General features: G+C 33.9%; 8 protein-coding genes across 8 annotated transcripts; 5 read left to right on the forward strand and 3 right to left on the reverse strand. All coding sequences in view use genetic code 12, as the record gives it.

Moving 5' to 3' along the window:
• Positions 1 to 38: 38 nt before the first annotated feature.
• Positions 39 to 422, reverse strand: J8A68_005345 (uncharacterized protein; the record flags this gene model as incomplete). Its single annotated transcript, XM_049409401.1, has 1 exon — positions 39 to 422. One exon carries the CDS (start codon positions 420 to 422, stop codon positions 39 to 41), a length of 384 nt encoding a protein of 127 aa, XP_049261376.1.
• Positions 423 to 978: 556 nt separating this feature from the next.
• On the reverse strand, positions 979 to 2691 carry GUP1 (O-acyltransferase; the record flags this gene model as incomplete). Its single annotated transcript, XM_049409402.1, has 1 exon — positions 979 to 2691. The coding sequence occupies one exon, from the start codon at positions 2689 to 2691 to the stop codon at positions 979 to 981; it is 1713 nt and encodes a 570-aa protein (XP_049261377.1).
• Positions 2692 to 2749: 58 nt separating this feature from the next.
• MCU1 (Mcu1p) lies at positions 2750 to 3745 on the forward strand (the record flags this gene model as incomplete). The annotated part of the gene is made up of 1 exon (XM_049409403.1): positions 2750 to 3745. One exon carries the CDS (start codon positions 2750 to 2752, stop codon positions 3743 to 3745), a length of 996 nt encoding a protein of 331 aa, XP_049261378.1.
• A 319-nt stretch (positions 3746 to 4064) lies between these two features.
• TGL99 (Tgl99p) lies at positions 4065 to 5474 on the forward strand (the record flags this gene model as incomplete). The annotated part of the gene is made up of 1 exon (XM_049409404.1): positions 4065 to 5474. One exon carries the CDS (start codon positions 4065 to 4067, stop codon positions 5472 to 5474), a length of 1410 nt encoding a protein of 469 aa, XP_049261379.1.
• A 972-nt stretch (positions 5475 to 6446) lies between these two features.
• J8A68_005349 (uncharacterized protein) lies at positions 6447 to 8477 on the forward strand (the record flags this gene model as incomplete). The annotated part of the gene is made up of 2 exons (XM_049409405.1): positions 6447 to 7686; positions 8074 to 8477. The coding sequence occupies 2 exons, from the start codon at positions 6447 to 6449 to the stop codon at positions 8475 to 8477; spliced, it is 1644 nt and encodes a 547-aa protein (XP_049261380.1).
• A 180-nt stretch (positions 8478 to 8657) lies between these two features.
• HSP70 (Hsp70 family chaperone) lies at positions 8658 to 10622 on the reverse strand (the record flags this gene model as incomplete). The annotated part of the gene is made up of 1 exon (XM_049409406.1): positions 8658 to 10622. The coding sequence occupies one exon, from the start codon at positions 10620 to 10622 to the stop codon at positions 8658 to 8660; it is 1965 nt and encodes a 654-aa protein (XP_049261381.1).
• Positions 10623 to 12223: 1601 nt separating this feature from the next.
• Positions 12224 to 12910, forward strand: J8A68_005351 (bifunctional thymidylate/uridylate kinase; the record flags this gene model as incomplete). The annotated part of the gene is made up of 1 exon (XM_049409408.1): positions 12224 to 12910. One exon carries the CDS (start codon positions 12224 to 12226, stop codon positions 12908 to 12910), a length of 687 nt encoding a protein of 228 aa, XP_049261382.1.
• Positions 12911 to 13554: 644 nt separating this feature from the next.
• CAS1 (ATP-dependent DNA helicase) lies at positions 13555 to 15741 on the forward strand (the record flags this gene model as incomplete). Its single annotated transcript, XM_049409409.1, has 1 exon — positions 13555 to 15741. One exon carries the CDS (start codon positions 13555 to 13557, stop codon positions 15739 to 15741), a length of 2187 nt encoding a protein of 728 aa, XP_049261383.1.
• Between the last annotated feature and the right edge of the window lie 340 nt (positions 15742 to 16081).

A 16081-nucleotide genomic window follows, 5' to 3' on the forward strand; every position in this document is an offset into this window, starting at 1 on the left:
TAATACATGTTATATCTATCTACAAGTACAACCTATCACTATAAACTTCCATCTGATTCAATTTCCATTAATTTCTTAAATTCTTGTTCTGCATTCATAAATTCTTTAACAATATTGCCATGGGTTATTAATAAATCTTTATTAGTTTGATTATTTGTTATTTCAATATTAATCCATTTCTTCAGTATAACTTTCTTACCATCTATCTTCTGTTTAGTATCAATTAAACATCTTTGAAATATTCTTTTAAATGGTAAACATATTATTTCTGGTTGATTTATTCTATTTGGATCTGGTTTAAATGTACATTCATGTTGAGTTATTGATTTTAAATGACATTGATATTTCTCTGGTTCAGTTAATTGTTGTTTATATTTTGATTTAATATCATTTAATGAATATACTGGAACTGGTGGGGCCATCCTTATTGGTTACCTTGATACGATAGATAGATAGATAGTTAGTTAGTTAGAGAGGAATGTATTACAGTCGTACTGATCTATCCCGTGAACAGAAGAAAAAAAATTACTAATTAATAATTGATTCTCTTTTTTTGTATGGGCTACAAGACAATATCAAATTACTCTATCAATATCAATCAAATCTCTTAGATTAGGTCGAAGAGTGTAATACGGCGATTTAATTAGACCTGCTCATCTAACACAATGAGTTTCAGGTTGTTCGGACTTGTTTTTTTGAATCTCTTCTGTATTTTAAGAATATACATTAGTGAGCAATTGATCTCTTTTTCGATATTTTTCTATACAATTTGTACCAAATTTCGACAAGTTGTAAGTTAGTGCTATCATCAAAAGAAGAATAAGGGTTTCCTCGAGTATTCATATGTACATAGCTCCCACTTCTCTTAGACAATATTAAATACGGCTGAAGCGTTAAATAATTTTACATTTTACTTAAATGAAAGATACACATATAATAAATATAAACTACAATAATCATAAATGGCTGCAAACCTGTTTAACACCTCACATCGATACCTTTTCTTTTCTCACCTTCTCTCAATTCAAACATCACTTGACTAGCAACAAACAACGCACTGCAAGACAACAAGAAGAATCTAAATCCATCCCAAGTCTTAAACAAATCATGTAACAACTTTAAAGTCCCATCTTTCCCCAAACAAAACCCAACAAGGTTGGCAATCATCATCATCCAAATATTAACAACCGCTCCTAATCCACATAAATATCTATACCACCAAGCTTCCGAAAACCTTTTGAAATAACTAGTGGCAATAATCTCAGGAGTTAAAAATACAACAATCAACCATCCCCACATCAATAGTCTCAATTCGATATCATGCCAAATGGCAACAAAACTGAATACCAACAAACTATTCAAAATCCGATATTTCCCACCTCCGCCTAATGGAATATAGATATATCGAATAACCCATCTATTATACGATCTATGCCATGCTCTCCAAAACGCCAAAGCCAGGAAATTATTATCCATACATCTAATCATATTCTCCGGTGGATCAATCCCATCTAATAATGCCCATAATCGAAACATTCTCCATGGAATTAATAATTTCAACCAGATGATGTTTAGATTAAACATTCCTAACATCGATAATTGGAATGGAGTATCGTTATCCCATGCTTTAGTTTTGGAAACGGCAACGACATAAGTGAAATGTAATAAGATTTCCATAACCAATACACAAAAGCAGAATCGAATGAAATATTGGAAGATGCGATAGTAGTTTTGGACGGATTTCAATTGGTCGTAGTTGGATTGATAGATGTAATCGTTGAAGGTTATGATTGGCCCAGCTAGGAATAAGGGGATATAGGTTATGTATGCTATGTAATTTATGGGGTTATAGTCTTCGATGGGTAATGGTGCTGTTAATCTTTGTCTATCTTCAAGATTAACGAGTGAGGAACTGGTTGCTTCTTTTGTCTCGAGTTGTTGTGGCTGTAAGTTGTTAATTGTTGTTTTTCTTTCTAAATAATCAAGATTGAATGAAAGCATCCTCAATAAGGTGAAATTATAAAATACGTCCCATCTAGCTATGATACCTTTAAATCCAAGATCTAAAATCTCCATTCCAAAAGGATACGATCCCCACCAATGATTTATAAACAATGTAGAAACTCCATATATCCAAGTTGACCAAACCGCAACCTTCTTATCAGGGATAAATCTCGAAATACAATAATTCACCGTTAGATGTACACAAATCTTCAACACATTAACACCATGAGCACCAATCAAAAACAATATCCCAAATCCAAAATCAAAATATGTTCTCTTTTTGGTACTTGCAATTCCATTTATCAACCTCCTAATTCCAACATGAATAATCACCAATACTGCCAACAAAGGTAAATTATTTCTAAAGAATCGATACTGTTGATCTGAATTATCAACTTTTCGTCCCCAGATCCAACCATCACTTAATAAATGTTGAAATCTGGGATAATTTGGGTTTGTTTCATTCAGAGCTTCCATTGCCGCTTTGAACATGGATGGAACGGCTAATATTACGATTACGATGTATATTCTGAATTCGAGGGTTTTCCATCTTGATTCTGGATTGGCTTTTTTGATGATTGATTGACGTTTTTGTTGGGAGTTGGAAGATGGGGAGAGTCTGGTGTCGAGCGTTTCTAGGGAGAAGAAGTTTTGGATTTGGGTGAATAGAGTGGTGACTGAAGTCATCTTTGAAGTACCTTGGTTGTTTGTCAATTGGGTACTAGTTACTGCTAGTCGATTGTTTATGTTGGTTGTGTTGTTCTTGGTGGAAGTTAAAAATAATTCAACTGACAGAAAGACAAGTAATCAGACAGACAAAATTAATTCGCAGACAGACAGACAGAAAAAAAATTTAATTTTCACTATCAATCTTCAGTTGAAGAGAAGACCAGAGAAGACTACACAAGGCTACGCAAGAACGGGCCAACACGACATAAGATACGAGAAGAATCGATTCGGCAAAATGACAAAACCAAATGATCAAGAATTTGCAGTAGAAAGAAGACCAAATCCAAAAGGATGGACCCCACCAAAAGCACCGTACAATCCCTATGATCCAACCGATATTAGACCGCCGGAAGGATATCCATCTGAATTCCAACAACCCCATGCCCAACCAAGTGGTCATTCTTCCATCCCTAAACCAGCAACTCAATATCAAAGAGTGAATGAAACCATGCAAAGATTAAATTATTTACCTAGACCAATGTCAGACTTATATCCTGGCCAATATAAAGTATTACGTAAAGTAGATACTAATCAAAGATTACATCGAGCTGCTGGATTTTTCGGTGGTATATTAGTTGCTGGAGCTGCTATATATGGGGCGTTTTTCTATAGATGGGATGGGAAGGAGAATGTATTTAGTGGGTTTTATAGAATGAGATTAAGATTTAAAGAAATTGCCCTGGGATTGACGGAACAAGAATATGATGATTTATATCATCCTAGACAAAGAGATTATCATTTAAGACCAGTTAAGGATGCAAAATATATTCCTGAAACTTTGAGAAAGACTGAAGAAAGTAAATTTGCATTGAATAGACCGGGTGAAAGACATATTTTGGAAGCTCAAAGAATTCAACAAGAAACTGAAGAAAGTATGTTGAAAGAATTGGAATTTCATAAACAATTTGCTAAAGAGTTTGAAGAAGATTTGAATAGACAAGAGCAGCAACAGCAACAAGAAGAAGTTCAACTGACCACTACTCAAAGAAAGAAGTGGTTTGGTATATTTTAATAGAATAAACTCAAATGGTCATATACACATATACAAACCTGTACATATATTTACATAGTAACAATACTAGCAAGAGTGATAGTCATATAAAAATGTAACCAATTTGTATGTTACACTTTCTCGTTTAGTCTCACCACACTAGAAAATTAATACCGAGAATATCTCAACGGTTATTTTTTTTTGGCTTGTGCTTCTTCTGCGTCTTCTGTTACAGTAAGCTCGTATAAAAAATAGAATCAAATCACCCCGTGAAACTTTGTTTCATATCTTTATATCTAATCTTCTTTTAGTTTATATGCTTTACTTACATAAGTAAACGATGTCAGTCCCAAAGAGAATATCGGCATCAACAACTTTCATTAACATTTCAATCTTTTTAATTAAACTTATAAGTTTATATGTCACCAAATTCTTAGGTTATACGTTTGCATCCTCAGCCACAACAACAGAACCAACAACTGATTCCAAGAAAATAGCCAATGATGACTTCAAAAACAGAATTATGAATGCTACTGAAATAACAGAAATAACTAAGCTAAGTGGATATATAGCAAGAGAACATGTTGTAACTACAAAAGATGGTTATTTATTAGTTATTCATAAAATAGAAAATCCAACTAAAACATACTCAGGCCATAAAAAGATTATATATTTTCATCATGGTTTATTAACAAGTTCTGAATTATGGGTATTAGGTTCAACCAAGGAGAAAACATTACCCTATTTGTTAGCCGATTTAGGTTATGAAATTTGGTTAGGTAATAATCGAGGTAATAAATATTCAAGAAAACATTTAAAATTGTCAGCGTCAGATCCAAAATTTTGGGATTTCTCTTTGGATGAATTTTCATATTTTGATATCCCAGATACTATTAATTATATTAGGAATTTCTATAAGAATAATTCCAAAGTAACATATATTGGATTTTCACAAGGTTGTTCTCAATTATTTGCCAGTTTAAGTCTACATCCATATCTTAATTCTCATATCGAATTATTCATCGGTTTATCTCCAGCAATCATCCCACAAAACTTAAATCATCCAATATTCAAACTAATAGTCAACCAAACAGCAGCAGATAACACATTTTTATATAGTCTATTCGGTCGTCGGGCAATCCTACCCTCAGTTTCATTTTGGTCAACCATGCTCGGTCCAACTTTATATGAAATCATCGTTAACAAATCACTAATGTTATTATTCGGTTGGTCAGGCACAAATATCAATCAAGCCCAAAAAGAAATGGGATATCCTCATATGTTTTCCAACTCTAGTGTGAAATCTTTAGTACATTGGTTTCAAATCATTGGCGCTAGAAGATTTCAAATGTTTGATGAGACTTGTGGAGTAGGTTTGACTAGATTAGCGTCAATGTCGACCCTTCTGAAACAGAAAGGAAATGTCGTGGCTCCATTTCCTATCGATCATCATTTAAATGTGCCCATGGTCTTGTTTTATGGTGATAACGATATTTTGGTGGATATGGAGAGGACAAAGAGTTTGATTATTGATAATAATTTGAGTATGAGAGATAAACTTGAAATAGTGTTATGTTCTGGATATGAACATATGGATACATTATGGGGTGAACGAGTATTTGAAGATGTGTTTGAATATGTAATTGAAATACTTGAACGGAATTGTAAGAAGAATTTAAATAGCTGTAATGGTAATGTTAATGGGAAGATTGTTAATGGAAGAACAGTATTGAAACAAATCAATATTTAGAATTTCTATCCATATTAAATAGAATATTTAGATTAATAAACTTAGAGCATATACTTATATTAACCCTGTTTGATCATATTTGATAGTTCACTATTAACCTATTGATAGATCAAAATTTAACCCTGTTAAAGTTACCCGGCTTTTTTCAACTGCTTTCAGCTCATCAATCTATAAATGAGATTTGAAAATTTTTTTATTCTTTTGTATATTTCTTCCTTTTCTTCTTTTTCTTCTTTAACGCAAAATTTCACAGCCATTCACAACGCTAATGCATTCCTTTGAGGTTGAACCCATTATGGCGTTCTGACCCATGACCATTGGAATATAGTTGTAAGTTCATTTTTTTGACTTTTTGTAATGGACTGGAGAATAAATTTTCAGAGTTGATCTTGGGTGCAGCATTCCATCTGTTTAAATAACTTTGTTTATTTTCTAAGGGTTTTACCTTCGTGTGCCCGTATGGGGAGTGGTGCAAGGATCAGCTGTACATATCTTATCTATCTCTGTTGTTTTCATATTGTGATGTCTTCCAGAAGAAGATGAATAAGTGTTGTGTGCGGTAGCTTCACTGTTGTGAACGGCTTCTTATCGCTTCCATTCAAAAGCGACTAAGAGAGTTTAGTGAATACGATCTTCGAAGGTTAGCGTGTACCTATCTAGATCCATAAAATATTGAAATTTGGTTAGTCATCTGGACGGCTCTTAGTAACCAAGTGATGATTGGTGCTTGTGCAAATAATTTGCAACAATATCATTCATCTTTCGAATACGACCCGATATCTTGTTACCTGACTATTTGCCAAGTAACTGTCAACTGTCTTGACTTTGGCTAATAGTAATATCTCTTAGTTTGTGTATCTTCGCAAGCCTGGCTATGAAGAATTTAGTTGGTTGTCGATTTCCTGCATAGAAAGCTCTCCTCTCTTCTAAATTCAATCTCTTTCTATTCACAATCTTCAATACCATGGTAATATGAAATATCCGTACTTAATATTCCTATGTGTTGTATTGTCTATAGCTACGGCTACTACCACTGAATCAACAACGCCATTAAGAGTCGCGATATGGAAACGAGACAATCCAAAATGTCATGAAATCCATCAAACCCCAACACAGCAACAATGTCAATTCAGTAAAACCAACTGTATAGAACCAGAAGGCATAATCAACTATTTCACCTCCTACTACTGCACATTCAACTTCCTCCATTCATTCGCCATAATCCCAATCTCAGTCTGCCTAATCATCTGTTTTGTTTCCCTAGGTATAACCGCTTCAGAATATCTTTGTCCTAACTTATACACCATATCAAAATTCCTAAAACTTTCAGACAATCTAGCTGGTCTCACATTATTAGCATTCGGAAATGGAGCTCCGGATGTTTTGAGTACCTTTCATGCCATAAATATGGATTCCAGTGGGCTTGCAATTGCAGAATTGTTAGGGGCGTCATTATTCATAGTCACGGTTGTGATTGGATCAATTGCGGTTGTGAATCCATTTGAAGTACCTCAGAATTTGTTTATTAGAGATATTGTGATGTATTTGTCTGTGATTTTGATTGTGATTGTCTCGATGATGATTTGGGGGTCATTACTGATTTTTGTATGTTTGATATTGGTATTGATATATATTTTATATGTTGGGTTGGCTGTATATAGTCATTCTGCCAAAAAGAGAAGAATCTTACAATTATTGAGAGATCAAAGATCAAGAGCTCATTTTGGTGGGGATGCTGGTGTTGGTCCACGGACTCAGGATATTGATGAAGTATATCTTGACAATTTTGCCACTTTGCCAACAATTGATGAATTGAATTTAGTCCTGCGTGATTATAATGACACTGAGTCCTTGAATATGAATGAATATGATACGTTTTTGAGTTTATCCCAAGATGCATCAACTCAGGGTATGGTACTGGCATCTACTGGTTCATATGGGCTTAAAATGTTATTAAGAGGTTTGGCAAAACATTCAAATATAGGTGGTGGATCGATTCAAATTTCTACTGAAAGACAATTGAGCGCTCCAGCATCAGAAAACAATGTTGTGCCAACCGCTCTGAATGAATCATTTGTCAATGATGGGTTGTTTGAGAAAAGATGTAACAAATTCCTTGAATTAATCTGTCCCCAACTTGTAGGATTCAACGAGTCCTCACTCGTGGTCAAACTATTCATGATATTATCATTCCCAATAATGACTATCCTCCGTATCTCCAACCCCGTGAGAGATCAAGAGAAAATCACGACCATAAACTCCCAAATCAAATCCCAATCACGAGGCGGCAACCCCCACCACGACCCTTCATCATTTGATTATATCCAAGACTCCCAACTCCTAATCATCCAATCCATCTCCGCCACCCTCCTTCTCCAATTCGTCTACTTCCACCCCACAAAACTCTGGATCCCAATCACAATCATAATCGCCCTCCTTTGCGGGTATCTAATCCGAATAATCTATCCCATCAATCCCAATACCCCGCAATTCGCCTTCCGAATCACCCTAATCAATCATTCAACCTCGATATTGGGGTTCTTGGTTTCCATAACCTGGATATCGCTCTTCGCCACAGAAATTATTAATATCCTAAAAGCGATCTCCGAGATCTATAACCTAAGTGATGACATTTTGGGCATGACCGTATTTGCCCTCGGGAATTCAGTGGGGGATTTTATTTCGAATTTAACGATTGCGAGGATGGGAATGCCGATGATGGCGTTTGCGGCCTGTTTTGGTGGGCCGTTGTTGGCGCTTTGTTCATTAGGGTTTAGTGGGTTAGTTATTATTCCGAAGAAGACGAACGAGTTGGTGGGGGGATATCCTTTGGAAATGAGTAGGACTTTGGGGATTGTCTGTTTTGGGTTGGTTGCGAATTTGGGGTTGTTGATATATGTTATTCCGAGGAATGGTTGGGTGTTGGATAAGAGGATTGGGACTTTGTTGATATGTAATTGGTTCATAGCTACTTCTTTGTGTATACTAAGTGAAGTGCTTTAGTTGATAGATAGATAGAGAGTAATACAGTAAAAGAGTTAAATACTTTATAATATATAAATTTTAATTTATTCTGAAATACAAGAGCTATAAACAAAAAGTAATAATAATTTTAGAATTGAAATATAAACAAAACAATATAACCAAACCCACCGGAATTTTCCTTAAACATTTCTCATTCATTTAATCAACTTCTTCAACAGTTGGGCCGGAATCACCACCTGCACCTCCACCTGGAGCACCTCCTGGGAATCCTCCTGGAGCACCACCTGGGAATCCACCAGCACCAGCACCTGGAGGAGCACCACCAGCGGCAGAATAAGCAGCAGTAATAATTGGGTTTGCAACCGATTCTAATTCCTTATGTTTATCCGCATATTCTTCAGTTGAAGCAGCTTGAGAAGAATCTAACCAAGAAATAGTGGAGTCAATAGCTTGAGTTAATTTTTCTTTATCAGCTTCAGGAATCTTATCCTTCATTTCACCATCATTAATAGTATTCTTTAATGAATATGCATAAGATTCTAAACCATTCTTAGCTTGGATTCTAGCAGCTTCCTTTTCATCATCTTCCTTAAACTTTTCAGCTTCAGAAACCATTCTTTCGATATCTTCTTTAGATAATCTACCCTTGTCATTAGTAATGGTAATCTTTTGAGTCTTACCAGTACCCTTTTCTAAAGCAGATACATTCAAGATACCATTAGCATCGATATCAAAGGTGACTTCAATTTGTGGGACACCTCTTGGAGCAGGTGGAATACCGGATAATTCAAACTTACCCAACAAGTTGTTATCTCTAGTCTTGGCACGTTCACCTTCATAAACTTGAATCAAGACACCTGGTTGGTTATCAGCGTAAGTTGAAAAGGTTTCAGACTTCTTGGTTGGAATTGTGGCATTTCTTGGAATCAATTTAGTCATAATACCACCCGCAGTTTCAATACCTAATGATAATGGAGCAACATCCAATAATAATAAATCTTGAGTCTTGGAAGAAGTGTCACCAGTTAAGATAGCAGCTTGGACAGCAGCACCATAAGCAACGGCTTCATCTGGATTAATTGATTTATTTAATTCTTTACCATTAAAGAAATCAGATACTAATTTTTGAACCTTTGGAATTCTAGTAGAACCACCAACTAAAACTAATTCATCAATTTGAGATTTATCAAGCTTGGCATCTTTAAGAACCTTTTCAACTGGATCTAAAGTAGATCTAAATAAATCAGCACATAATTCTTCAAATCTAGCTCTAGTGATTGAAGTATAGAAATCAATACCTTCATATAAGGAATCGATTTCAATTGAAGTTTGGGCAGAAGAAGATAAAGTTCTCTTTGCACGTTCACAAGCAGTTCTTAATCTTCTTAAAGCTCTTTGATTAGTGGAAATATCCTTCTTATTCTTTCTCTTAAATTCTTCAACAAAGAAATTAACTAATCTACTATCAAAATCTTCACCACCCAAGTGAGTATCACCATGAGTTGCTTTAACTTCAAAAATACCTTCATCAATAGCTAATAATGAAACATCAAAAGTACCACCACCTAAATCGAAAATTAAAACATTATGTTCACTCTTGGACCCCTTCTTATCTAAACCATAAGCAATTGCAGCTGCAGTTGGTTCATTAATAATTCTTAAAACATTCAAACCAGCAATTAAACCTGCATCTTTAGTGGCTTGTCTTTGTGAATCATTGAAATAAGCTGGGACCGTAACAACAGCATCAGTAACCTTGGTACCTAAATAACCTTCGGCAGTTTCCTTCATTTTAACTAAAACCATTGAAGAAATTTCTTCAGGACTGAATTGTTTAGTTTCACCTTTAAATTCAACTTCAATGATTGGTTTACCACCTTTATCAATAATTTTAAATGGGAAATGTTTTTTATCATTTTGAACTTCAGGATCAGAAAATTTTCTACCAATTAAACGTTTAGCATCAAAGACGGTATTTGCAGGATTCATTGCTGCTTGATTCTTAGCAGCATCACCAATTAATCTTTCAGTGTCAGTAAAGGCAACAAAAGAAGGAGTAGTTCTATTACCTTGATCATTAGCAATGATTTCAACTCTATCATTTGCAAAATGGGCTACACAAGAATATGTAGTACCTAAATCAATTCCTACTGCTTTTGACATTTTATAATTGTAATTGTAATTGAATGATTATTAAAAAACTTAATTGTTAAACCAATTAAAGAATAAGAGAAAGAGAAAAAGAGAGAAGGGGATAAGAAGATGGGGGGAGTTTATTACAAGTATTTATAGAGCAAATATTGGCAATTTGAAAAAGGGGGTAAAAAAGATTTTTTGAAAAATTCGAGAACCTTCTATAAACTTCTTAGAAAATTCTTTGGTACCCGCGGCTACAGTATGTACAAGTCATATGACTTATGTCAGGTGACCTTCCTAATGTATTTTATCTCATCTCATCTTAGAATATACTAGAACATACTAGAATTAATTGCTAATCTATTGAATATCCCTGTCTTCCAATCTTACTAAACTTATACACAGTTTGTAACTGTAACCCCCAGAATTTTGTGTAGGGTTCCAAGTATTTCATTTTTGTGTAAACCTTTTAGTTAGAAATTGTTCTGGGCAGTCCATTTGCTTCAGATTGTCTAAACAATAGACCTGCTTAATTTAAACTGCCTTATGACGTTTCTTTAACAGAACACGAACAGTTCAGGGAATCATTAACCAAGGGTGAAATATATTTGTAATTTCGTTAGAGTATTCCATGAATATAACAATAAATCCATCTTAGTTATATTGTACTACGGCATTGGTTTGTAGACACTGAATTAACTAGCTATTTCGTAGTAAATTTCTTCAGTCTGTGTACATTTCCAACAAGTACTTATAGAAAGACAAATCTATTCATGAAAATTATACTTATTGTACAGATTTTACACTACTCAATTAGCTGTTATATCTATAGAGGATATACGTAAGTGGAGCTCTCATCTCACTAAAAGTTAAGAACTCAAAGATTGATATCAATTTACGATTTCATTTGTGTAACAAATTCAGTGGTGGTGAAAATTTGTAGGGCATTCTTTGGGTAAGTAAAAATTTAGAAAGCAGAGAGAAAAAAAAATTTCTTCTAACTTTTCACTTCTTCTTCTTCTTCTTTTCTTTCTTTCTACAGAGTAATCCATTCCAATGGCGTCGTTCTTTAGTTTATTATTAACAATCTAATTAACTTGATAGCTGCTGGTTTTCATCGCGTTTGTTCTAAAGAGTGTATTCTGCTGTCTTTTGCAGATACATCTCTTTAACAAACAAAGGTAATTTATTGCCTTAGATGAAGATTTGATGGTTTTATAGAATAACTTTACCGAAAAGGGTGTATCTCCGGTTGATGAGTTAAACAATGACTCTTTCGGTCATAATCCCTTTTACATTTATTAATTTTTTACAATTATATCAATTAGTTGGAAGTTGCCAGTGCAGGGTATACCTTGTCTGTCGTTCTATGTTGGGTTTACCAGTGTGATATCTTTCTCGAATTGATTGAAGCTAATCTTCAGGACGTATACTTTATACTTTGCCTTTCTTATCCGTAATATGAACTATACATGAAACGTGTAAATGCAAAGTGTTGAAAAAGTTCAATCTCTGCCCTTTCTATTTCACCCTGACTACTCTCCACTGTGGCTAGAAAAACGCGTCTAAATTTTTCAATCATATTATCACTCGCATCTGATCTGAGTTTAATAACAATCCCAAGTAAAATGCCCCGTGGACAATTAATCCTTATAGAAGGACTAGATAGATCCGGGAAATCAACCCAAGCAGCCTACTTAAATTCCAAACTCCCTTCCTCCGAATTAATAAAATTCCCTGACCGTTCAACTCCAATTGGTAAAATCATTAATGAATATCTCACAGATAAATCATTCAAATTATGTGATCAATCGGCTCATTTATTATTCCTGGCGAATAGATGGGAATTAAATCAGCAAATTCGTGAATTGTTAAATCAAGGGAAATTCGTTGTTTTGGATAGATATATATATTCTGGGATTGCGTATACTTTGGCAAAACATGATTTCCAAGGACAAGAAGGGGATGAGATTGTTTCAAGTGGTGGACCCAGAAGTAAGGAATTGGGAGATGTGGATTGGTTATTGGGACCGGATAAGGGGTTACCTAAACCTGATTTAACTTTATTTTTGACATTGGATCTTGAGGAAATAAGTAAGAGGAAAGGATGGGGTGATGAACGTTATGAAATGCAACAATTTCAAGCAAAAGTGAAAGAATGTTTCTTAAAAATATTAACTGCTGAACAAGATCCAACTATACAGATTGTAGATGTTGGTGGGAAAGATATAAATCAAGTATCTGAATTATTATGGGAAATCATTACATCAAAGGGACATGATAAATTAATTGATGAACCTATACACTTAATCTAATTTATCTAAATAACTCAATCGTTCCAAGATCTTATTCTTCAGTATCTCTTGTATTTCTCCTCCTAGATATATTTCATCAAGTATATAATATAATTTATAGAAATTAAATACCAAATCAACTTCACAAACATTATTAAAATAAACATCCAAAATTTCAACTAAGAAATGTAAACTTTCTAAATAACTTAATTCAGAATCAATTAAATCAATTGATGATATGAAATATAATCCAGCATATCTTCTATAGACTAATTTATTCTGTTCAAATTCAACGAAATTGGATTGATATTTAGAATCTCGACTACTAATCAATCGATGGATTGACAGAACATATTGTCGTTTCTCTTGAGGTGTATATGAATTATTAAACCATTTGGCTAATCTGGTTTTACCTTGTCGATTAAGAACTAATAAGAAGTGGATTGACATTGATTGGGTGGTATTGGCTGGTATCGACTGTGGTGGGTTTGGCAACAATTTGTCTCGTTCTATTTTTAGTGCGATCGCAATAAAAAGATTGGTACGAAATCTGGCCCCAGAGAAAATTATCTTACGTAGACCTTTGGACGCGTGTTGCTAAAAACATCTATTTCTTTAAGCACACTCTGTGTCGTTGTACTAACACGCTCAATCGATTAGTAACAATGAATCAATATGATGAATTCAATGGAGGTGATGAACAAGATGAAGAAAGAAGATCCTATCAACAATATGAAATCAAAGAAGCAATAGTTTTCCTTATTGAAATAACTCCTGAATTATTAATGCCCCAGGCAGATCTTAATTCCCATTCCCAATTATTTGAAATCTTATCGAGTATAAATGATTTAATGTCAGAATTAATAATCACAATGAGAAATACTGGAATTGGGATTTATTTCTATAATTGTTCTTCATCTCCTGTTTTAAAACTGATGAAATTACCAAATGGATTTCATAAATTATTTAGATTAAATGTATTAAATCTTCAAAATATGAAAACTTTAAATGATTTAATTCAAGATCATAATCTTCAACTTAAACCATTGGAATCTTCATTCAAATATCAACCAATGGAGGATGAGAATCATTTATCAGTGGTTTTAAATCGAATTATTGATGAAATGTCAGCTAAACCACAATTCAATAGGAAGAAATTGGTTTGGATTACAAATAATGATAAACCATATACTAAAACTTCAACCAAGGAGAATTTATGGAGAATAATCAATGATTATTATAATTATAATTTCTTTATTGAACCGTTTTTCCTTTCTTCACCTACAAAACCGTTTGATTTTGAACAATATAAAGACGTGTTTTTGAATACAAGTTTCTTAAAGAAAAGTCAGGAAAGACAAAGTCAAGAAAATGATGATGATGACCACGAACGTTCTGGTGGATTCACGAAAGATTCTCCGATATTCAAGAAATCAATGCTTGCTAACCAAATTCGAAAAAGTATATTTAGAATAAAAGAAGTTAGAAGAATGTTATTCCTGTGTAATCTAATCCTAAGTGATAATGGAACCATTGGAGGTGGGTTAGGTTGTACCGTTAAAGGATATACCCTCTATTCTCATGAGAAATACAAAAAGGATCTATTGCTATATACTCGAGAAGAAACAATCAAAAAAGTATTCTTGGACTCAACCATGATAAAATCCGGTACTGGTGAACAAATTCAATTAAAACCAAATAAAGAGAAATCAGTTGCTCAAAGAAAAGAAGAAGCTGGAATTCGTAAAGGGTATGAGATTGGTGGTGGTCAAGATATTATCTTCTTGAATAGTGAACAGTTGAATTTCATAACTAATTATGCATTTGATCATAGATTAGAAGAGTTTGAAGATGCTGACGAATTCACGGAAATAAAGGAAGAAGATGACGAAGAATCAGAAAAAGTTTTATATTCAGAACCGCCATATTTGAAATTACTCGGATTTAGAGATCTCGAAAACTTCAGTCCGGTCTATTGTTGTGGCCCACCAGTCTTTGTCACCGCTGATTTGAATAATGGAATGAAGACAACTTCAATAAAAGGAGGCTTTACCAATTCTTTAGAAACTTTGGCATCATTATATCGTTCCTGTCTAAAATTAAAACAATATGGTATTGTATTTGGGTGTACCAAACGTAATGCTCGTCCCCATCTTTATGCATTATATCCTACCCAAACTATAAAATCATCCAGAAATATCCCCGATGAACAAGACTTCCCTCAAGGGTTTTTATTAATCAAATTACCCTGGGTTGAAGATATAAGATCATTACCTGAAGATTTCATCACTGACGTAGACTATCAAACCACTGATTTAAACAAAGCTTATGATGATGAATTAGTCCAAGATTTCAAGATATTATTCCAACCATATACAATGCAATATTATAATCCAAAAGATTTCCCCAATCCTTCATTAAATTATTTCTATAAGGTTATCAAATATGAAATCCTTCAAATGGAATTAAAACCCCTGGAAAGAACACTATTAAAAAATGATATCACCATGCAAAAATTAGCCCAATTGAAACAAAGAATAGATCATAATGATACTTCTCAATCAATAATTCGAAAAATTAATCTTCGTTTAAATGAATTAGAAGATAGTTTACCAAAACGGAAAATCCCCGACTCGGTATCCAGATCAACCAAGAGACCAACAACTAAGAAACTTCCCGAGATTGATGAGGAGGCGGTTTTGGTGAAATGGAAACAAGGGACTTTGAATGAATTTACAATGGATCAATTGAAGGGGTTCCAGAAGAGATATCCTCAGATTAAGATGGGAAGTAGAAAAGCAGAAATGGTGGAGAATGTGACCAAGTTCTTAGATTCTAGAGAGAAGAGGTAATTCTGCTTGAAATAGAATGTTTTGTATATATTTATTTTCTCATTCTTTTTGTATGATATATGTGACTATTTATTATTGAACGAGTTTCAAATACTGGCGACGATGCCCTCAATTCGACACTCTGATTAATTATCTCAAGGATTGACGAGGATTAAGCAAAACGACATTTTTGCAGCCATTTAATTTTCAACCTATCTGATAAAAAAGCAACAATATACTTGTGTCTTAAGATCAATGGATGGATAGCAATTACAGATCGACTAATGGATGTTGTAAGCGTTACTGTTTCTTAATCATTAGTGTGATATTTACGAACTGTCTGAACATTGATTTGCCTTAA

Source organism: Hemisphaericaspora subhashii (genome assembly GCF_019202705.1).
Source record: "Hemisphaericaspora subhashii strain CBS 10753 chromosome Unknown scaffold132, whole genome shotgun sequence".
Lineage (NCBI taxonomy): Eukaryota > Fungi > Ascomycota > Pichiomycetes > Serinales > Debaryomycetaceae > Hemisphaericaspora > Hemisphaericaspora subhashii.